Below are 21,250 nucleotides of genomic sequence, written 5' to 3'. Positions count from 1 at the left end.
GGAGCTGGCAATGCACGATGGGATTGTGGGCACGCGTAAGGTGCGCGACATGCATTGACCATCTGACGTAATCCGCTAGAGGTTTGCCGATCCCCTTAAGTCCCCACCACAACCAGCCTCCTTGTTAATGAAGAGCAGCATGCGCCTTTGACCCGACTACAGCCCGGTCGTGTTTTGCGCCTTATGGACAGCAACATTTCACTACTCGGCGAGATGAGCTGGCAAGTCGAATTTAATAAAGCACGGTCAAAAGCGGCAAATACACAAAAAAAACTTGATGAGAAGCCTTCTTCGAATTAACAGTTGTTAGACGTGTAAAGCACATGAGCCTGTACAGCATCCAAACATGGCATACCGGGTATCACAAACGATCCGATCAGGAGTATGACAGAACTATCGCTCCAGACATACTCGCTCTTGTCCATCCCGATAATCAATGCCACCCACGCTGTCACCTTTTCTTGCCAATCCTCTATGCATCGAACGAACCGGCCCGGGCGATCCGAAACCATGTTTCCTGGACCAGAGGATCAGTCGATATTGAGCTTGGAGACAGCGGCTAGAAGCTCTTTTCCTTCGGAACCATCGACCGTGGACTTTGATGTTGCACTATGCACGCTTCTACCCAGGTTCCGGCGGAGACCGTCGATGGTCTCGCGATGCTGGGCTTTCTGCACACCGCTGTGGCCACTGAGCGTATCGAGCAGAGCCGTCAACCGCTCACATTGGGGAGTCTCTGCCATACCGTCAAGCGCAGGTGCAGCAGCAAAGACGAAAAAGGACAGTATCTGGAAGTTCCTGCGCAAGAAAAGATACTTCGATTGGACCATAACCTGGATCATGTCGAGCGTGATAGTCTGTACCCAGATCGGAGCGTCAATCTTCATGACTTCGGAGGTGCTCTTGAGCAACCGTGCGATCGCCGGCAACTCCCAGTTCGGTGTTGTGGTGAAGAGCTTCCAGTTGGTCTCGATATCCTGCTTGAGCTGCTCATACGGAATGAGGCTTAGTCGACCCCGGCCGTATACATAACCGGCCTCTGTAGAGTCGGTATGTCCGATCGCAGTAGATTCTGTGTGCTCGGCCGCAATAGATTCTCCGTCTTCAAACACGTTAGACTCTGTGTGATGCGGATAGAGGTCAGATCTCCCGAGTATGTCGCACAGGTGCTTGAGTAAGCCTTTCTCCCGATCCGTCCTTTCGTAGTCTTCTTCTTTCAGTGCCTTTAGGACGTCCGTGACACGGCTAGATTTCATGCTCTTATCTGCAGCATCGAGCAGCGGAACAACTTCGTACGCGAACGGAAAGAATGTGTCGCAATTGTTGTGGAATGGCAGATAAAGAGAGGTTGCCATCTTCTCCAACAGGCTGCAACCCAGGCTCTCCGCTATTGCCGATCCGCGATCTCCGACTGGAAAGGCTTTGAGAAGACTCAGCGAGAACTCCAATACGTTGACCGATCCAGATATCCAGATTGGCTGAGTAGTGAACTCCACGGCGGCCTCTAGGATGTACATGCCGGCGATATCGGCACCCATGATACTTTCATCGTTGAAGACTTCGAGCTCGAGAGTCGGATCGATAGCGGTAAATAGCGCCCTAGAACCGATTAATTAGCCGCGAACCTGCTGCGTTATGACTGATAGCTTGCCTGTAGAACTTGACGCCGATTGAGGCCCAGCTTGATTGACCAACGATCTTAGCGTTGACGACTCTAGCGAGTGCGTGAAGTTTTAGCAGGTCTCTACCAACAAGTGCGAGGATCAGGTCGACCTGATCGCGTACCGCGTCGTCTGGAGTCTGACTATCGAGCGAGGCAACGACATCGCGGATGAGCTCAATGAAATCGAATTGCTCTTGGTATACGTCTCTGGAAAGCTGCGAAGACACATCGACAGGCGCCGCTGTAGCTGCAGCCATCTTGTCGTGTTGTTTTGGATGCGTGAGATCAGTAATGCGTACGATGTGATTCTACGCGTCGAGGTGGTGCGACTCGACACAATGGGCAGGAGCAACGGATGAAGGCTTGGCGTTGGGCGCAGGGTCAGGGTCTTGCACACTGGCGGCGAAGGTGCGGCTACAGTGGTGACACATGATAATAGTACATTGACTGCTGAGAAGAATTGCAGCAGGAGACTATCTGATGTTCTTATGATACAAGACACGGTCCCTTTCCGCCAACCGGGTACGATAGTCAAGTCTTCCAAGCTTTGCGACATGTCAGATTCTTGCTTTCACATAACCCAGGCGTTCTTCCTCAGGGCAATTAGTCCTGCAACCTTGATCTTGGACATTAGATCCTCGTCCGCGTTCACTGTGCGCTCGCGTACTTTCTCCAAGACCCTCGTAAGCTCCGCTTCAGTAATCGGATTCTCATCCAGACCACGCGCAACGAATTCCACGTACTCGGCAAACAAGTCGATGTTATGGTTGCTGAACAGATGCTGTGCACTTACCATCATATCCAATATCCAAACATTTGTCTTGAGCGACATAAGGAGAGTTGATGGTGTTGCGTCGGCTACAGAGGTAGAGGTACGAAGTCACTATATGTCCCACATGCACTTCGTAGAGGCAAGACTTACCTAGTTCGGCGAGAAGCCACATGCGCGGCTGGCACCAGACGACCTTCTGCATGTCGGCTTGAAAGTCGGCCAGCGAGCGCGTGTAGATGTAGTGTTGGACGAGACGCGCGCCGGAGCGTAGCTTGTTGTTGCCATCGGGGAGTACGTTGGGATCGGCCAGTGTTGCTGGGATGAGATGGCAGAGGTAATTGAGGAGCTTGACTGCGACAAATACCCAGTTCCTGTCTTCCATGGCACTTGCGTAGATGATGTCGACCGTGTGTCTCAACTTGACTGGGTCCGCGTCGATATTCTCCGTCACCTCGCGCATGACGGCTTCGGCAGTCTCGTCTAACACGTTCACTGGGATGCTGAAGATCAGGTGGACGACCGCCATGCGGAACATGTCTGAAAACACGAGCGAAGGAGCGATAAACGGACCGTTCATGTTGAATTGAGACGAGTGCAGGTGGCGTGGTATTGTGGTGTTGTGGATGTAGAAAGGTTGGTGTGAGCAAGTTTTAGGCAGGCAGCAAGCTTTGCACTGAAGACTCTTCGAGGTCGCACAAATCGTCTCGACAGGGTCTTTTGACTAACGCGAATTCAATATGACTTTGTTGCTCTCAGAAGAGATTTTCCTCAGCTTCTCGACCTCCACGTGGAGTTACGCGCGATCATATAGTCTTTGCTTTGGATGGCCTTCCAGATTCCCCAAAACCCGCCTAATGGCCATATGCCCCTCAGCTTCAACCCCATATTCTTGTTTGCCATACTCGTATACTTTTCGATATCCACGTGCACTTTGTCATACACCTCAGGCAGCATCTCCGCGTTGTACTTCTTCCTCAAGCCTTGGTGCCATTTGTGATCAAATTGCGCCCAAAAGTCATCTTTGCTGTAGTAGGTCTGCGCATACAGCCACTTCATACCACCCATGTCGCCGAGCGTCTTCTCGAGCGCACGGTTCTTCTGCAAGTAGGTGATGGGGTCTTTAGGACCAAAACCCCAAAGACCAATATTGAGCATTTGGTCTGACTTCAGGGCGCCTTTGGTGTGAGGGTGCATAGTCGGTTGGGGGCTTTGCTTCAACGGGCAGAGCCAAAGAGGCCAGATTCCAAATTCCTTGTCGGTATAGTTGATGAACTTTTCGGCGTTGGGGTAGGGTAAAGCCATGTCTTGGACAATATAGCGTGTCGCAATCCCGGACGCATGGAGAGCTCGGTAAAGCATGCGCGTATGAAGGAAGTCGTCCAAGAACCAGCGAGTGTACTTGTTGAAGGGAAAGCGCATGTAGCTGAAAGCGGACCGACCGACCCAAAAGCCACCACGGTCATAGCGGAACATGTACTCAGCTAAGGGGATGTACTCCACTACTGGCTTGGTAGAATTCCGCGTAGCGGCTTCAACATGCAGATAGAACCACGGATCCCACGGGTTACTGAAAGTCTGCGGCTTGATGTTGGGTGGCAGATCATCTGTCATTTCGCCTGTGACGATCGCACCGTGTTCCTTGCTGAACAAGACGCCATCAACATAGTCGTTCCTCTCGCCTTTCTCACCACGTGTATGATCTTCGACTTCCTTGACGGCTTGAGCAACGCTACGTGTAGGATAGTATGTTGTCTTGACATATTTCTTCGCCTCGATGAGCCTCAAATCGACAAGCGTAGTAACCCCCAAGGTACCGACAGCGCCAGCAGCCCCTCTGAACAGGTCCTCATTCTTCTTCTCGCTAGCTTTGACGACTTCACCGTTGGCCATGACCATCTCTACCTCATTGATAGTACGATCGAAGAACCCAAACTTGAAGCTACTACTCTCACCAGCTGTGCCCGCATACCCGCCACCAACAGTGATACCAGGGAACTCCATCACGACAGGTGGCACAAGACCATGCGGTAGCGTAGCTTCTACAAGCCGATCCATAGGTACGTTTGGCTCGACAAGAGCTGTCTTGCTTTCCGTATCAACGCGTATGACATTCCGAAGAGCGCTGATATCTACGACATGTTTCTTAAGATTCGGACGCGTGCTGTTTGTCGAGCCGTGAGATATCCGGAAGGGTTCTTTGCGCGTAAAGTAGTCTTTGACTTTGGACGCGACTTGCGCAACGACGCGCTGATGGCGATCCATCTTTGTGGGAGAGAAAAGAAATGAGAACGCCTGGAAATGCCAATGCTATTGATACATGATGTGAACTTTCGATGTGTGGTTGAGGGTGCGCGACTGCCGGTCGAAGTCGGTACAGACGCAGATTTTCTCCGATGCGCTAAGCTTCACTCGTCTGGCTAGCGCTCCCTGAACACCTTCCATCCTGATCACATCACTTCTATCGCTCACGTCTTGTCACTACTGCGATACCGTCTGCATTCTATACACATCGCAATTCCGCCAGCTTCACTCAAGCGTTGCTTGCTATCACGATCTGTTGAGCTCACGGCATCACCTAGAGAGCCACGACATACGGCCGGTCTATGACCTCATGATATTTTTTGTAAAAGAAAGGCGAGAAGTGTCCTACGTGAAGGGGCAACCGAACGGGCGTGGAGCTGGTACTGTGGAGACCCTCTCTGCGATACCGTATAGCCTGTCATCGCTGTATGCACCGTCGCGGTTCCATAGACTTGGGATACATCCTTCCTGAAATGGTTTAGACCGTCCCCAGGCGAACTTATTGCATACGTCCTTAAAGCGAACAACAAGTCATATCTTGCGACAACGCGTCCCTTCGTATTCATCACCGCCGTCCCGCTTGATTGCCAAGATGACACCTCTTTCCGGCTTTCACTTCTTATCATTTGCCGCCATTTGTGCTCCCTGCGGAGGTTACATCGGCCTTGCAGAAGCGGGGCGAGTAACAAACAGCCAAGACATGGTATCTTCATGCTGTGATATGTTCACGACAGCGAACTGAGTGCGCGATCACTTGTATCGTCTCATACCGACAATGTTGATTTTGGTGTTGTCGCAGTTGATCGGCCTCGTTACCGCGCTGCAGCCTCTTCCGCCTGTCTCACAACCCTACAGCAACGGCGATGACTTCGGCTTCTCTATCGGCCCAGATGCAAGAAAGATATATATCGACAGAAGTTTCGCCACAAAGAGAGACTCCGAAGGTCTAACGCTCATACCGCCAACCGCCTATGAGTTCGCTGAAACATTCTGCACCGACATCTCATCACTATTTGGTGGTTCCTGGACTCTGGAGCAAGTAGACGATTTCCCAATCACTGGTATTAATATCGGCCCGATTCGAGACAGCAATCTCTCATTGACATACGAGAATGGTCAGCCTACAGAAGAAGGATACGAGCTTGAGGTTACCAATGGCACTGTATACATAGGCGGAGCAGGTGCGAGAGGCATGTTCTGGGGAACGCGCACCCTACTGCAGAAGCTCTTGATCGACAATGGCTCTCTGATGGCGGGTCGGATAGTTGATGCGCCTGCATACAGCACACGAGGGTTCATGCTTGACGCGGGTCGTAAGTGGTACGACAAGAACTTCCTGAAAGAGCTCTGCACATATGCCTCTTTCTTCAAAATTTCAGAGTTTCACTATCACTCTAGCGACAACTATCCGCTCAACCGTGGTCGCAACGAGACGTGGCAGGACGTATTCTCGCACTTTTCGCTGTACCCGGAAGAAAATCTAAAACTGCAGGCAATCATCCAGCGCCCAAACGAGACACTTTCACGCGCCGACTTCGAAGAGTTCCAACAGCACTGCGCACAACGTGGCGTCACCGTCATTCCCGAGATCGAAGCCCCAGGCCATGCTCTAGCGATCACGAAATGGAAGCCTGAGTTAGCGCTAGCAAAGAAGGACCTGCTCAACCTGAGCCATCCAGACGCAATCCCGACAGTCAAAGCCATCTGGTCCGAGTTCCTTCCATGGTTTCAAACGAAGGAGGTACATATCGGCGCTGATGAGTACGATTCCGATCTGGCGGACGACTACATCAACTTCGTCAACGAGATGGCCGACTTCATCAACAGCACTTCTGGGAAGCGCGTACGCATCTGGGGTACTTACGAGCCATCCGAGAATCTCACCATCTCGAAAGACATCATAGTACAGCACTGGCAGTACGGTCAATCAGACCCTGTTCAACTCCAGAACGACGGATACGATATGATCAACTCGGAGGATTGGTGGGCTTACATGAGTCTCAAGAACGACCACATGCCTATCCTTCCGGCACCGTACCCGCAGTTCTACAACAATACGCGCACGATGAACTTCGCCAACGTACCAGGATTGCAGTGGGAACCATCTCTCTATAATCCAGTCAACACCACAGAGCAGTTACAGCCCGGCGCTAGTGGCAACAAAGGCGCTGTCCTTGCAGCTTGGAACGATAACGGTGCGGATGCAACTACGCAGCTGGAAGCCTACTATGCGATGCGAGAGGGTATACCTGTCGTGGCGGCGCGTGCGTGGTCTGGTGCGCGAGGTGCGAAGAATGAGCCAGACGAATTGGCGGACAGCATTGCGCTCTTGGTATGTCCATGCATAATGAGATATTAACACATATTGACCTGGTGGCTAACACAAGTTTTGCTAGGCAACTAAAGCTCCGGGACAAAACTTAGATCGCCGTTTTACGAGCACGAACGTAGATACAAAAAGCTCAGCGCTGGTGTCATGGACGCGCAACTCTTCCAGCGACAGTAACGCGACGCTGGGTATGGGCTCATACGGACCACCATACACCCTGACCCTGAACGTATCCTCATCCTTCAAGTTGACCGGCCCTGATACCTCGCTCTCTATCACTACTCTTCCAAACAACTCAAGTGATAGCATTGCAACACTCATGTTCACCACAGCCGACGGCTTCGAGTATCCCCTACGTTCCGTATCTCCGGTTGATGGCCACGACACAGGACATCCGGGTCGTATCTGGACGAACCAGACGACATCGTCACATGAGCCAGTGCCGATCGCGCTGCCAGCAAAGTTGCACATCGAGACCGACATCATCAGCGGCAGCAGGGTCTGGCTGAATGATACATTCGCGGGTCGGTTCGAGGTATTTGTGTACGGGGGTCGCAATACGCTGTTTAGCTGGAGTCAGATGGCACTTGTTGCGCCGCTCAACATGTTAGAGGGCGGTGTTGATAACTTGATGCTTCAGACCGGCGTTGCGCTGGGCACATCATAGGAGGATGTAATGCAGATGACGCGATGAAGAAAGTGCAGACACTATACACGATGTAATGAGACTGGGATAGACAAGCTTGATGAGCTTTGGATGCTCAAACCAACAACATTTATCAATGGTAGCCCGAGCATAGTTTCTGAATGCACACATTCATACCAAGTCCATCAACTTGTCTTCTCCCCTCAATACGTCGCCGTTAACCGCCCAATGATATAATCCCCACTCATAACATCCTCGTAATTCCTGCCCTTCTCGTATGTGCCTGGTATAGCCTCGATCTTGCGGTCGTAGTTCGGGTTGCAGAAGTAGGCTATCGAGTATCGTGGCGGGTATTCGTCCTTATCAGCATCCTCCGGCTTTGGCGGTGGCTCCATGACGCGATGCTTCGTTGATTTGATGGTATCGTTCGACCAGCGTGCTAGCAAGTCGCCGGCGTTGACGACAATGGTGTCTGCGATGGGGGTAGCGTTGACGAAGGTGCCTTTCGGGGAGCGGACCTGAAGGCCGCCGCGGGCGTCTTGGAAGAGGAGGGTTATAGAGCCTGTCGTCGTGTCAGTCAGATCCTATCATCGGATTGTGATGACTGCCATACCGTAGTCGCTGTGCTCTCCTGCGCGCACCTGCTCCTGCCCATCGTTCCTCTTGAAGATGCTCTTCGACACACCCGGGTAGTGCAGCAACCTCAGCGTGTTGTCGCCCGCATCCGTGAAGCCATCAAACCACTTCTCATCGATACCCATGCCCAGCGCAATAGCGCGCATGACCTGCATGTGCAGGTCCTTGCACGTCTCGAAGAAGCCCATCATCTGCTCCTTGAACTGCTTCGCCTCGTCGTCCCCACTCGGCCACATGTTCGGCATCTCAGGCTGGTCGTCGCGTCCAATCTCCATGCTCTCCTTGAGATCTGGCACCAAGGCGCGCATCTCCGCTTCTGTGCCTGTCTCTTCCAACACGACCAGCTTCTCCCGCCCTTGTGTGACATAGCCGCGGTTGGCGGCAGCCGAGTACCATGCCAGCTTGTCTTTTTGCTCTTTTGGTCGCGCGAAGAATTTGGCGGAGTGCGAGAATACGGTGGATACGGTCGATGGGGATATGCCGTGGTTCTTTAGGTAGATGAAGCCCGCGTTTTGGAAGCCTTTGAGGACGGCGTCGGCGGTTTGCTTCTTCGCGTCGGCGTCGCCTGAGAGGAACACGGAGAAGTCGATGAGCTAAGCATTGTTAGGTGCTGTTCGGAATGTGTGAATGGATATGAAGTACCGGAATCTCCAGATCATCCTGCGAGACGGCTGATGTGATGTTCGCCATGTCGTCACTCCTTGTCGCCTCGTTTCGGTCCGAGCTTGGAAGGGGGTGCAGAAGAACAGCTGCTAGAAAGACACACTGGCGCGATGGAGAGAGAGGCTTGAATATCAGGCGATTTACGCGTCGGCGGCCATCTCCGACGTACTTCAGCCATGATGGGACGGCTAGATGTTGTAGGCGGGGTTGCTGCCGAACACAGAAGGTGTACACGAGCGCGATAAGGCTAATGGTGGGGTCGCTTGGCTGGAACCTCAACACCACGCTTGCATCGTGATATCCATCTCCGCCCATCATACAGCCACCTCAATGACATCGAGCTCAACATGTCTCAGGAGGTCTTGTCATAGCTCCAGCTTTTTTTATCTCCAGTCAGCTGGTGGGCCTGAGCCGATCGCCCTCTCGCTGCTCGTGCTGGCACTTTGGATCCGTCATCATCAGTTTAGACATCGGTTGACTACGATGTCAGGGAATCTTAGTTGATTGATCGCAGGAGAACACTTGAAACATGGCTCTCATTACAACATCGGCAAGACGACGGAAGCGATCCTCGTTTGCGTAGATCGAAGCAAGATATCCAAACCACTACAGGCATGTTTTAGGTTACGGAGGGAGCACAACAGCTCAACTTGACACCTAGGAAAGAACCTCAACGGACACACGAATATATAAAAAGGCACCATGATGAGTGCGCGGCAGGATACGGTTTCAATTCGCTCAGTGAAAAGTATGCGAGTTCATCAACGTCTTGCGGTGGTATCTGTCTTCCCTATGTCTACTTTCTCGTCTTCTGCAGTCAATGAACATTGCCAACAGCTCGTAGCGAAGGATGAGCTCACTTTCTTTCTTTCCAGCGATTCTCAAAAGCGCCCATAAAGAGTTATCCCAGTGATCTTCCAAGCATTTATCTGTTTTATCTCTTCCTCAATTCCACGCATAAAGCGCGGATATCAATGAAAAGAAAAGGTGGGCCGTAAGTGAACCCGGGATTGCCAGTTCCTCGCTTCCTATCTTCCATTCAATATCTTGTCTCATTGGTAAGAGGGTGATAAAAAATGGTAAGCAGTCCACGATGGTCCGAACGCTCACGTCATCTACTAGAGATGTCAACCCAAACACCCAACATCTCCAACGTTAATTTTTACCAGAACGCCGGATTTGCTGAATGCTTGGTAAGTATTTCGTCCAGGATCGAGCATGTCATCAAGATGACGTAGCTCTGGGCAACGAGAGGAGCGGACTACTGCGCCGGACGGTCGCGATCATGACCAGCTCGTCGTTCTCGTACTGTGCGCGGATCCATACAAGTAGCGACGAGGCGCACCAGGTGCTCTGGCAGTGCTCGAATGCGCTTGAGTTGGTCGGGGTACTTGTCGAGTAAATCTTGTCGAAATCCGCCGTTTCTGCTGTGCGAACTGGGCCGGAGACTGTTTCTCCTGAAGAAGAAAAAGAGAGCAAGAAGGGCAGGGGAGAGCGAGATGATATACTCCTAGCAACACGCTAACAATTGCTCACGTGATTTTGGTAGTCCGCGCGCTGGAGCCTAGAAAACTCAGGAACCGCGTGTGAGTAGTGAAGGGGAGAGGAGTATCAGCTCCCAATTAGGTTAGACCCACGTCACTGCAAACACCCAGCGCACACAACGACGAAACCCGCTCAACCCCAAATTCTCAGACTCTCACCATCCTCTCACATTGCCTACCTTTCCGACCTGGTCATGGACCCACCACGCATTCAGGCGCTCGTGGATGAGCTGCGGGAAACCATCAAGGCCTTGAACCGAGAGAAAGAGGCCCACAGTGCGACCTTTCAAGAAGTCATCAACCTCAGGAAGCATCTGAGGGAATCGGACCGCAAGCGGAAGGTCCTTGAAGGCGACAACGAGCTCTTGGTCCTCAAGTGCAAGTTCCGAGAGGGAGATGGTGAAGACAAAGACGGTGGAAGCAGCGATGGCGACATGACAGCAGTCCATACTGACGACAAGGCGCTCAAGTCTGACCTACCCGACGCCCCAATCCATCACCCAGGAATGTACAAGGCATTCTCGGCCTCCCATTCGGAAAGTCTGAACGCCTCGTCTTCGGCAAACCACTTGGACCACACCACCCACGCTCTCTCAGAAGACAACGTCGCCGGCTCTACCCACGGTACCAAGCGGACCTTCGATGAAGCCAAGTAAGTAGTCGCCACGATACCACAGCCATTCCGCTAATTGCTCTACAGCTCCGAAGATACCGCGCGCGTCATCGTGTGCATACACTGCTATCAACTCAAGCTCCGATGCGACTCCGGAGAACCTTGCAATAACTGCGCCACATTCAAGCGCCTTTGCAAGAGGGCCAAATGCAAGGACTACGAGACTGGAGAATGCAAGCGAGCCAGCTGTCTGAGAGCACATCGCGAGGACGAGGAGGTATATGACAACATCGTCCGCACAGGACATATCCCGAGGGTTGATCCCTCCAAGCCCGCGAAGCCCAAACCGAAGAGGCGGCGAGCCTTCCGGTGCAAGAAGAACGACGATGACAAGAAGGGTGGTTCAGGAGACTCTGATGGTGGTGGTGGTGGTGGTGGTGGTACGAGTACTCGCGTTCCTCTGCATTATTAGTCCTGCAAGGAGTGCCACGAGGATATCAGGAGTGAGATGGAAGCCACCCATGAATTTGATAGAGCACAAATGAAAACATACACTTCTCGACGCTGCCTATTTTCCTCCTACTTTGGATCAACGCTGCTACATTTGTGAACTCTTAAGTAAGCCTGTCATGCTGCAGGAGACTTCTGGGCTGCAGTATCGTTAGCGGCGCGCCTATGTATCTTATAGGTAGGTTGTTAGCTAGCTATGCATTGGGCAATTTGGATGATGTTTACCTCAAACACTACCATCCTTCTGCTTTTGTCGCTGCGCCAAAGAGATGTCGTCAGGAACGAGGATGGCTATTGATCAACCTCAGTGATCTGTATAGGATGAACTGTAGTATAGGTGTCTCAAATAGCATAGTACTGCGTCCCAGCTACCTGTGGACGTCAGCTGTCGGAACGGACACTAGGAGTGGCTACAGTCTGAGGGGCATTCTGTGAAAGCGACATTGAGGTAGAAGTATACATGTTCTCAGGAATAGTCTAGTTGCCAACATTCGATTGTATGTATGCGACACAAGTTCTTGCCATCCCTGGTGTGGATGGACTCAGACAATTGCTACTTGCACCGTGATTCGCTGATCAAGACTATCCAGCTTCCGCACCTGGCAAGTCTCGACGTCTTACTCTGCTTCACCAGGGCACTGGACGCAGAAATCACAACACACTTAACAAGTGTTGGCCGATAGTCGCCTTATAGGCTGATACTGACTTCCAAGGTTATTTCACTCCGATGCATTTCCGCAGTTGATTAGGTTCGGTAACGATGACAATTCTCATGCGATCTCATTGAGTGGTCTTTTCTATTATCGGCCCTTTCTATACGTATGGCTGCGACATGTTGTAAAGAAGCGTTTATCGCTAAACCTTTCCCTACTAGGCAACATTCAGACAAGCAAATCGCCTAGTCAAGGTCTTCAATCCACCTGTACAAGTAAATCTCCAAGAGCTCATTCTTGTACATCCTAGTTTCCGCCTTGATCTCCGCATTTTCCGCCTCGAGCTTAGCTTTCCTGGCTTTTAGAACCTCGCGCTCGATCTTCTGGGCCTCCACCTCAACCCTCTCGACAGCAATCCTCCTTCTGAGCACTGCGTGAAGCTTCTTCGTCTCTTTTATCACCTCCAAAGACCTCGCTGTCTGCGCCTCAATCATCGCTATCTCCTCGCGCCGTGCTTTCTTCCTTTCCTCCTTGGCTCTCGCCTTCTCCTCCTTGACTCTCGCTCTCTCCTCCTCCCTCTTCTTTGCCGCTTCTTTTCTTGCCATCAACTCCTTCTTTGCAGCCATCAACTCCTTCTTTATAGCCTCCTTCTCCTCCACTACACGAGCTTTCGCCTCTCTGTTCATGTCGATACTTCGTCGCAAAAGCTCGGCCCACTCACTGAGGAATTGCTCGTGAAGACCCCGATGCGCTTCCTTGAGTTCCTCATGGTGACGGAGAGTGGAGGGGTCGGCGTTGATCGCGAGCGCAGCTTGGTAGTCTTGTTCGATCTTGGCGGAATCGGCAACGAAGACGAGATGTTCCTTTTCTTTCGCTGAGAGCTGCGCATCGAGCTGATCGCGAATCTCGTCGGCTGTAGGCGGACCGAAGAATAGGAGGGCTGTGGTATCTGTACCGTGGTCGCTGTCGGTATGTGTGTTGTCAGGCTCGGTAGAAGACATCGTGGATCGCAGAAGACGGCGTGTCGCGCTTGTGGAGCAGTATGTAGCCTTAGGCGAGAAGATAGATAGCGATGGCTGTAGTGGTGACAGAGTATGAAGCGCGGAGTTGTAGAGTTCGTGTGCTCCTCGGCAGATCTAGCCCGTTACGGATACGTCAGTGAAAGACACGGACGGCGGTTGCTGGATATGTGACGACTCACTCAAGTCAAAATCGAGCTTATCGTTGCTGAGCAAATAGAAATGGATCATTTCTCGAGCGGCGCGTGTAGAGATACTGCCTTTTTCGGTGTCGGTAGCGCCAATAGAGCCCTGAAGGTGTAGGCAGCAAAGCGTACGGTCAGGTGTCGGTGTATTTGAGCGTTTGATTGGTCTCTCCTTTCCACCTCGTTCTATCATTCGCTGATAAGGCCGTTTGGTTTACCTGAGTGACGTCGCAAATTATCGCGAAAATACGCACTGACTATAACGCGTTCTCATTTCCTTAAAGTCGCACAACTTGGACCGACTCTCCTCTCTCCACCGTCCTCATCTTCATTTCTGAGTACCCGTACGCAATTGCGACACGCCGATCAGCTCCGCACACCCCGCCGCCTCCCCACCACGACTTCCCCGTCACGAGTAAGTTCTGACTGTACGAAATGCAAGTGAGACATGTACTGACTTCGTACCTCTACCTCTGCAGCCGGTTTCACGATGTCTTCTCATACAGGCACCTTCAACGCTCCTGCTACACGGGCCAGCCGCTATGTAGACCCCGATGTGCATGAGGAGCTTGTATTGGCGTTTGCGGATCTGGAAGTTCGTAATGAGGAGCTCGAACGAAACTACGATGACCTCGAGTATGCGTACGAGCAGACGAAGGCACTCGTCGAGCTCGCGCCTGACGACTCTGACGCCACAGAAATGCCACCCAACTACAACAAGATCAACAACGACCCCTCAAACGACGACTGGTACGGCCCCTGTATCGAAGCTCAGGCTAAGGTCCAGGCTCTCGAGGCAGAGGTTGCCAAACTCAAGCACAAAAACTTCAGTCTTGAGTGCCAGGTCGAGCGTCTTGGGGGCGAGGTCGAGTCTAGCGATGAAGTCCCCGTTACTCCTGCAGCCGAAACTACTTTCCCCGACGACGAGCCCTTGGATGAAGCCATTGTCACGTCTGCGTCCGAGACTGCTTCCCCCGCCGACGAGCCATCGGATGAGACCGTCGTCACGCCTGAAGCTGATCCGGCTCCCGCCGACGACGAGCCGAGAGGCCACAAGCGTACTCTCTCGCAGTCCGAGGTCGCATCAACTGAGAATGTCGAGAGCAAGAAGGCCCGCCCTGCATTCTGGAGTGGAGACCTGACGAGGCGACCTAAGAAAAACCCAAAGAGACGTCAAGCGCAGACACAGGTTTGAGGTAGACATACCCCCAGACACATGTTGTACAAAATGCTAACATACCTTTTAGCAGCTACATACTCTCACATTGGCGTCCGCTGTCGCTCGAAAGCTCATTGGAGCTCGTCAGGCCTCCTTATTGGTTCTGGTGTATGTGGTAGCGTTGGGGTTGAGTTGCAGCATACTGGGTGGGATTGTAAGGCTGGACAAAATCGCTGAGTTGATGATAAGGGATTCGAAGCACTAAACCATTGAGATTGACAACGTGATTGTGATCTGACAGCCTCCCTGGTGATGTATGAGTTGTATGTGCATCCGCTGTTGATGCGATGTTGTCGTGAAAGAGAGGCGAGAATCTGGGACTCGTGAGGTTGGAAGACACGTACCTCGGCGTTAAAGTGGATACCTCGATGCTTAACTCCGAGCTTGTGAGGCGCAACTTCCTCATACCGCCATTTCGTCTCAGAAACAACAGAGTGCACCTTCGACTCAGACTGCGGCCTGGTCCTGGTTCAGACCTATCCAGCACTACCAACAACTCAACATGTCGTTCCCGAAGTGCGCATCTCCGCTGTTCGGGCTTCCACAGGAGCTTCTCGAAATCGTACTCAGCTATCTTCCTCCGTCCGAAGACGCGTCGAACCTGTCTCGTACCTGCAAAGCTCTGCACGCAAAGACCGTAGCGCATCTATACAGCAACATCAGCATGGAATGGCAGGTCGTTCAAGCAACTCGGCCACTGACTGTTGCTGATGTGGATGTCCCACAAGCTCTGCGTCCCAACCTTCTTTTGCAAACGATCTTGGCGAATCCCGCGTACGCGCAATCGATTACCGCTTTGAAACTGCAGAGTACCGAGCTTGAGGATATTTGGTATTCGTCACTTGTTAATCCACGCAGACGGGAGCCTTTGGCGAAACTGCACCCGGATGTTGCCTCAACTTGGACGAACGCGAAGCAGCGACTGGCCCTGAACGCCGTACGGGATGCAGGGCTGGAGTGGCACCATAGAGGACGCGGAGACCCTTTTGCAGTCGGCGGTTGCTCTTGGTATGAAGCCATCCTGATGTACGATCTGGATGCTACCTTAGCGCTGCTCGTGTGGATTTGTCCCAATCTTGTATCACTCGATCTAGGGTTCCACATCGGCGACGACGTAGTGTACCTCCCTGAGGTCTTGTGGAAGCTGTCCTCTGGTGATGCGGAGTCACAAGCTCTAGGATGTCGCAAGCTTCGAAACGTTCATCTCGGCCATGTGCACATCGCTGAGGAGGAGCAACCGAGTGACAGGTGGACTCGGGTCAGATATCTACACCCGCATCTGGATTGGAGGGGGTATTGGGCTTTCTTTTGGTGCCCAGACATCCAGAAGATCGAAATGAACCTGATGGATGAGACTGCACATGCAGGTATTCAGGAAGCAACATGTCTACCTGTCTGCTCAACGTTGACGACACTGAGACTTGGCGAGTCTTCAGTGAATCCAGACACACTCGCGAAACTGCTGTCGTGCACACCAGCTCTGAGGGGATTAGACTACGAATATTGGGTTCGCGATCAGGCATTCATCACCGTGGATTGCGCGTCGCTCAGCGCCGCCCTCAACAGTGTTAAGAGCACCTTGGAACATTTGAGATTCTTCTGTCAAATGCATTCGCCGGGGTCCGTTGACGTTTACGGGAAATGCCATTTTTGGGACTATCCCGTTCTTTCCTCCCTCCACGTCTCGCCTGCCGTGATGCTAGGCGGTGAGGCTTCCCTTTGGCCCCGAATCGAGGAGGTCATGCCATTGAGCTTGGAGGAGCTGTGCTTTGTCGATGATGATCTTCTCGAGTTCTGGAGCCCGAAGGAATTGATACCGTTGCTAGACGACTTTTTCCAGGGTGGTTGGAGAGTTAAAACACCAAAGCTGCAACGCGTGTACGCGACGCACAACAAGCCGTGGAAAAAGGCGTGTAGGGGAAACTATCTGCGGCTTTTGAGCGAACGAAATGGATTAGAATGGGTAAACACTAGCTGAGCACGAGAATGAAGATTTTGTATTTACAACACAAGGATTGTCGGAGATTCTGACAGAGGAACTCCGAAGCCGAGACAATACGAAATGTCCAAGCGGCTGCAGTCGGTCGGTGCGAAGCGTTCCGCCGTGTACCGACATCACGATGATGGCGATGATGTTCGTGCCGCATCGGGAGCTGGACCCTGAGATCGCGTATTATGGGATGACGTCTTCGATTAACGACAGACGCGACGCGCCGATGGTACAAAGACAATGGCATACCACGATTTCTTGCTGAATCTCATCCTACATCTACAATCCCATCTTGCTACATCACGTTCATACACGTGACCCTACGTGCATTCCCACTACAACCTCGAGCCCCATCATAGCCTTCAGTATGGGCAACACACAATCCACGGTGCGCTACCTTGCGCCAGCATCTTTCATCTACGACTTTGCTCTGCAACAATATGGCATCTTTTCGTCGCCCAACATGATGGATATCCACAACCGGAATCTCGCAGCTTTCAGCCCGTATCCATACTTCATCGGCGCATTCTTCTTCCCACAGCAAATCTTCCAGCTGGTCTGGTTGTGGAAGCTGTGGAAGCAAGATGGTAATGCGCAAGAGTGTGCGATGATGAACAAGTTTGCTTGGGTTTACAGCCTGGGCAACTTTTGCATTGGAAGTGAGTCTTGTCATTGAAGCACTATACAATACCACAGAATAAAGACTAACGTATACGACAGCTTGGATGTTCTTCTGGAACTCAAACAACCTGGAGACATCGAACATCTTCGTCATCATCAACACACTGGCACAAGTCGGTTACATCGCTACGGCGCTTGAGCCGCTCGACACGCGATCAACACCCAACCTCCTCACCCACATTGTCTCGAAGACGTTCGCGGGTATCGGTGTACTGGATCTCCTTCACAACACATCCGCAGCCTACTTTGTAGGTGTAGAGCCCAGTTCGCTGGTGCAGGTGGCTACCGGTGTTGGTTTCGCCGCGGCGGCCAGCATGAGCGACTGGATCTTCGGCGGCTGCTTGGTATACGACCTCGTTGCATTGACCGTTGGACAGGAAGGCAACTGGTCGAGGCTGCTAGGAGGATACGCGGCCATGACAGCGGGTATTGTGGCCTTCAGGAACTTCTTCTAGTAGGTTCACTCGGCCGTCGCATGCTGAGTCGTGCTGACGGATCGCAGTCCAAGGTGGAAGGCGCAGAAGGATGGGAGGTACGCCAGGGTCGAGAATGGCGGTGACGTGGTTTAGATATTGGGGGTCGCAGGTCGCGATACTTACCTTGATGCGGACGTCTCAGTGATGTGCACGTTGATTACTTCCTATAATGATAATTAAACTTCGTATCACTCTACGGTCTCGGTAGCACACCCAGTCTGCTTCGCTGTCTGTAATATGCAGGTTCCAGAAGCTCGACACAGGACGATGCCTCAAGTCCAGCCTCACTCATGGTGGGTTTCTGTTACGTTTCGAGGCAGATCTTAGTGCAGTATATTAGTTGAGGCTTGGAGGCCGAAGCGACGGACCCATCCGATGGCGGAGAGGAGGGGCAGATAGGCATGCATCGTCATTACAGCTGGCGCGCTATAGGCCGACCCCATATTGAAGTTGATCGATCTGTGATGTGCGCAGATCTGGCGATGGCAGATTGGTGCTGGGAGATCCAGCCGGTGTCCCTTCCGCGTGACGTGCCAGCCTGATGGTCGTCGCCAAGGCCCGCGAACGGCGGCAAGCAGCTCGGAGACGTCTGCGCTAGCATGATGCGCGTGCGCGCCCTTGCCCTCGAGATAAGCAACTCTTATCAATCACTCATAGCATCCCACCCGCCCAAGTCACACTGCTCCCGTCATGGCAGGCCTAGCCGCAACGGATACCGCTTGGCCTAGCATCGGTCATGCGAGCCCGCCGGGGGGTCCTCTAGCATGTGGAGATGCTTCCTTCTGGGAGCCTGCGGTTGGCTGGCGTGGATGACTGTTGACGGCCGTGAGCTGCTGTATGTCTTCTGTCACACTGCTCTGACGTCTCGTGTCTTTTCTTCTACTCTTCCTCTTCCATTGCCTGCATCCCGCGCTTCTCGTGGCTGTCATAACCTCCAGTTCTGCACGCCGAGTCTTATCAGCAACTGACCGGTTCAACGACGTCACAGCGCCGAGCTTTGGAACAGCGACTCTCACGCGACAACTTATACATATCTCTTGAAAGACGGTCGCTCGGCTGTACTTCAATTCTGACACCGACGTTACGCGTGCGTCGTATACGAGGTTGCATCCACGCCTCTGTGGCTGTACCAAGAGCCCGAACCAGCGCCTGACCACCCAGCCTGCGCTACCGAGACGTGAGGAAGAAGCAAGAAGCATCCGGGACAACGCGCGCTTGACTTCCGGTTGACTCTCTACGGCAGTCACAGTCCAGAAAGCTGCGTCGTTCCTTCCCATCGAACCCTCGAATTCGACCTATGGCACCATGCCTCCATACCTATCCCCCCTACACATAGCCAAACCCACGTTACCACCGACTTGCGAACCTGCGAACGAGTTCCTCTATCATCTCTCGGCGGCATTTCACACCTGCGTACCTACGAACCTCGCGCTCGTTTCGACGTTGCTCGGCACGTGCAGCATCATATCATGGCTATTCGCACAGCTACCACAGATATACAAGAACCATAAGCTGAAGTCAACATCAGGTCTGAGCGCGTTCTTCTTGACAGAATGGCTCCTGGGTGATGTGACGAACCTGCTCGGCTGCCTGTTCACCGGGCAGGCGTCATGGCAAGTCATAATCGCAGGCTACTACGTCTTCGTCGACTGCTGCCTGTGTGGCCAGTGGGTGTGGTATGAGCTGTTACACCATGGAAGGCCGCTGAGGCCAATCTGGGGCCGATGGAGTAGCTCAGCTGGCAGCGGTTCAGGTGGCGGAGGCTCTGCCATGCATCAGGTTCTGGATGGGATGAGCATAGGCGGTACGAACAACGCGTCTAGCCCGCCAAAGTCACCGCAAGATTCAAGCGACACGAAGAACGTTACACAGGATAGCGCAGCCAAAGACGTACCGCGCTCGAACGCGAAGGAAACCTTTAGGATGCCCAACTTTGCGCGCTCGCCCATGCCTACGAAGGAATCATGGCAAAGTACATCTCCGTCAGGCGCATCACCCAACCCCAAGGTGCGGATAGCAGCCTCGAGCTCACCTATGCCCTCGCCCAAGACCGTCCTATACATAACCCTCATGATCGCCGTACTCGCCAACCCTACTACCGCTACGCCGATAAGTCCCTTCGCGCCAGGCCTCGCCCGCGCTCGCAGCCTTTCCGCGTACACAACTACCGCGACCAACTCGCCCAGTGCCTCGGAAACCGCCGGCAAAGTCTTCTCATGGATGAGCACGTTCCTATACCTCGGATCGCGCCTCCCCCAACTCTACATGAACCAGGTCCGCAAATCGACAGCCGGTCTTTCTCCCACCCTCTTCGCGGCCGCCTTCTTCGGCAACCTCTTCTACTCGACTTCGCTCCTTACAAACCCTTGTGCATGGTACGACTATGCGCCAGGCGAAGGCTCCGGCTGGGTCGACCCCCAAGGCAGCGTAAGAGCAGACTGGGTCCTACGCGCCGCACCCTTCTTCCTCGGCGCAGCAGGCGTGCTCCTCATGGACGCAGCAGTCGGTCTTCAATTCTGGCATTTCGGCGACGCCACACCCCGGGGCCGATCACCAACGCCCCGCGACGACGAAGTCATCATCACCGTCGACGACCACGGTAAGCTGGTGCGCAGGAGTATGCATTGGCGCCGTGTGAGCGGGTGGATGAGGGGCTGGGCTCCCGCTGTCAGTGTGGCTGCTACGCCGAATGTGAGCCGTGCGAATACGCCGATGGATTCTCCGAGGGATACGAGTCCGGCTAGTACTGCTGGAAGCAGTTCGAGCAAGAGCATTCCTATCAAGGGCAGGGGTAGCGCGTTGGATGAGGCGAGGGCGCTTTTGGGAACGAGCAGACATGCGAGTCCGAGGAGTTATGGCGCTGTGGGTAGTCCTAGGTAGTGATTCGTTGCATTCACGATGCTTGTAGAAATGACTGGCTGATTTTACTCTTGAATGCGTGGCATTTTGCATCTACGACTGGCGTTTTGGGAACATGGCCTATAGCCTATACATATTAGCTTACGAAATGATCATTATTCTTACCATGAACAATCCCTGCTTCAAAAGCGACATGCAAAACAATCACGGAGCTAACACGAAGCCAGTATTCAGATAGATGGTTGAGAACAATAGTTGTAACGTAGTAATACTGCAGTTCATCTTCCGCTGTTTCATAAAGGTTCCTATCTATCTACGATTGTCCAAACAAAGCAACCAAGTCTAACCCGCCTCTGACTCTGGCAAAAGGGAAAAAAGCACCAAAACGCCGAGCTCGACTAGCAACAAGAACATGTGACCAGACCGAAAACCCGAAGAGCCGCCCTACTGCTGCGAGGTATCACACCCTTATACAAAACGTGACGAGTAAT

The 21,250-nt window shown here is 52.8% G+C and overlaps 10 protein-coding genes across 10 annotated transcripts; 5 read left to right on the top strand and 5 right to left on the bottom strand.

The window, feature by feature from the left end:
* Nucleotides 1–530: 530 nt before the first annotated feature.
* J4E88_007377 (uncharacterized protein) lies at nucleotides 531–1,920 on the bottom strand (the record flags this gene model as incomplete). The annotated part of the gene is made up of 2 exons (XM_049400994.1): nucleotides 531–1,599; nucleotides 1,661–1,920. The coding sequence occupies 2 exons, from the start codon at nucleotides 1,918–1,920 to the stop codon at nucleotides 531–533; spliced, it is 1,329 nt and encodes a 442-aa protein (XP_049253306.1).
* Nucleotides 1,921–2,234: 314 nt separating this feature from the next.
* J4E88_007376 (uncharacterized protein) lies at nucleotides 2,235–3,012 on the bottom strand (the record flags this gene model as incomplete). The annotated part of the gene is made up of 2 exons (XM_049400993.1): nucleotides 2,235–2,521; nucleotides 2,586–3,012. The coding sequence occupies 2 exons, from the start codon at nucleotides 3,010–3,012 to the stop codon at nucleotides 2,235–2,237; spliced, it is 714 nt and encodes a 237-aa protein (XP_049253305.1).
* A 191-nt stretch (nucleotides 3,013–3,203) lies between these two features.
* On the bottom strand, nucleotides 3,204–4,697 carry J4E88_007375 (uncharacterized protein; the record flags this gene model as incomplete). Its single annotated transcript, XM_049400992.1, has 1 exon — nucleotides 3,204–4,697. The coding sequence occupies one exon, from the start codon at nucleotides 4,695–4,697 to the stop codon at nucleotides 3,204–3,206; it is 1,494 nt and encodes a 497-aa protein (XP_049253304.1).
* An 814-nt stretch (nucleotides 4,698–5,511) lies between these two features.
* On the top strand, nucleotides 5,512–7,732 carry J4E88_007374 (uncharacterized protein; the record flags this gene model as incomplete). Its single annotated transcript, XM_049400991.1, has 2 exons — nucleotides 5,512–7,068; nucleotides 7,133–7,732. The coding sequence occupies 2 exons, from the start codon at nucleotides 5,512–5,514 to the stop codon at nucleotides 7,730–7,732; spliced, it is 2,157 nt and encodes a 718-aa protein (XP_049253303.1).
* Nucleotides 7,733–7,914: 182 nt separating this feature from the next.
* J4E88_007373 (uncharacterized protein) lies at nucleotides 7,915–9,037 on the bottom strand (the record flags this gene model as incomplete). Its single annotated transcript, XM_049400990.1, has 3 exons — nucleotides 7,915–8,273; nucleotides 8,325–8,940; nucleotides 8,990–9,037. 3 exons carry the CDS (start codon nucleotides 9,035–9,037, stop codon nucleotides 7,915–7,917), a joined length of 1,023 nt encoding a protein of 340 aa, XP_049253302.1.
* A 1,711-nt stretch (nucleotides 9,038–10,748) lies between these two features.
* Nucleotides 10,749–11,639, top strand: J4E88_007372 (uncharacterized protein; the record flags this gene model as incomplete). The annotated part of the gene is made up of 2 exons (XM_049400989.1): nucleotides 10,749–11,206; nucleotides 11,255–11,639. The coding sequence occupies 2 exons, from the start codon at nucleotides 10,749–10,751 to the stop codon at nucleotides 11,637–11,639; spliced, it is 843 nt and encodes a 280-aa protein (XP_049253301.1).
* Nucleotides 11,640–12,575: 936 nt separating this feature from the next.
* J4E88_007371 (uncharacterized protein) lies at nucleotides 12,576–13,331 on the bottom strand (the record flags this gene model as incomplete). Its single annotated transcript, XM_049400988.1, has 1 exon — nucleotides 12,576–13,331. One exon carries the CDS (start codon nucleotides 13,329–13,331, stop codon nucleotides 12,576–12,578), a length of 756 nt encoding a protein of 251 aa, XP_049253300.1.
* Nucleotides 13,332–14,024: 693 nt separating this feature from the next.
* J4E88_007370 (uncharacterized protein) lies at nucleotides 14,025–14,729 on the top strand (the record flags this gene model as incomplete). Its single annotated transcript, XM_049400987.1, has 1 exon — nucleotides 14,025–14,729. The coding sequence occupies one exon, from the start codon at nucleotides 14,025–14,027 to the stop codon at nucleotides 14,727–14,729; it is 705 nt and encodes a 234-aa protein (XP_049253299.1).
* Nucleotides 14,730–17,110: 2,381 nt separating this feature from the next.
* Nucleotides 17,111–17,993, top strand: J4E88_007369 (uncharacterized protein; the record flags this gene model as incomplete). Its single annotated transcript, XM_049400986.1, has 3 exons — nucleotides 17,111–17,402; nucleotides 17,464–17,878; nucleotides 17,927–17,993. The coding sequence occupies 3 exons, from the start codon at nucleotides 17,111–17,113 to the stop codon at nucleotides 17,991–17,993; spliced, it is 774 nt and encodes a 257-aa protein (XP_049253298.1).
* A 1,212-nt stretch (nucleotides 17,994–19,205) lies between these two features.
* On the top strand, nucleotides 19,206–20,780 carry J4E88_007368 (uncharacterized protein; the record flags this gene model as incomplete). The annotated part of the gene is made up of 1 exon (XM_049400985.1): nucleotides 19,206–20,780. One exon carries the CDS (start codon nucleotides 19,206–19,208, stop codon nucleotides 20,778–20,780), a length of 1,575 nt encoding a protein of 524 aa, XP_049253297.1.
* Nucleotides 20,781–21,250: the final 470 nt, after the last annotated feature.

Source organism: Alternaria novae-zelandiae (genome assembly GCF_023758075.1).
Source record: "Alternaria novae-zelandiae strain BMP 2774 chromosome Unknown scaffold_15, whole genome shotgun sequence".
NCBI classification, from domain to species: domain Eukaryota; kingdom Fungi; phylum Ascomycota; class Dothideomycetes; order Pleosporales; family Pleosporaceae; genus Alternaria; species Alternaria novae-zelandiae.
Note: the sequence above shows the minus strand (reverse complement) of the source record. Positions and strands in the feature narration are given on the sequence as shown.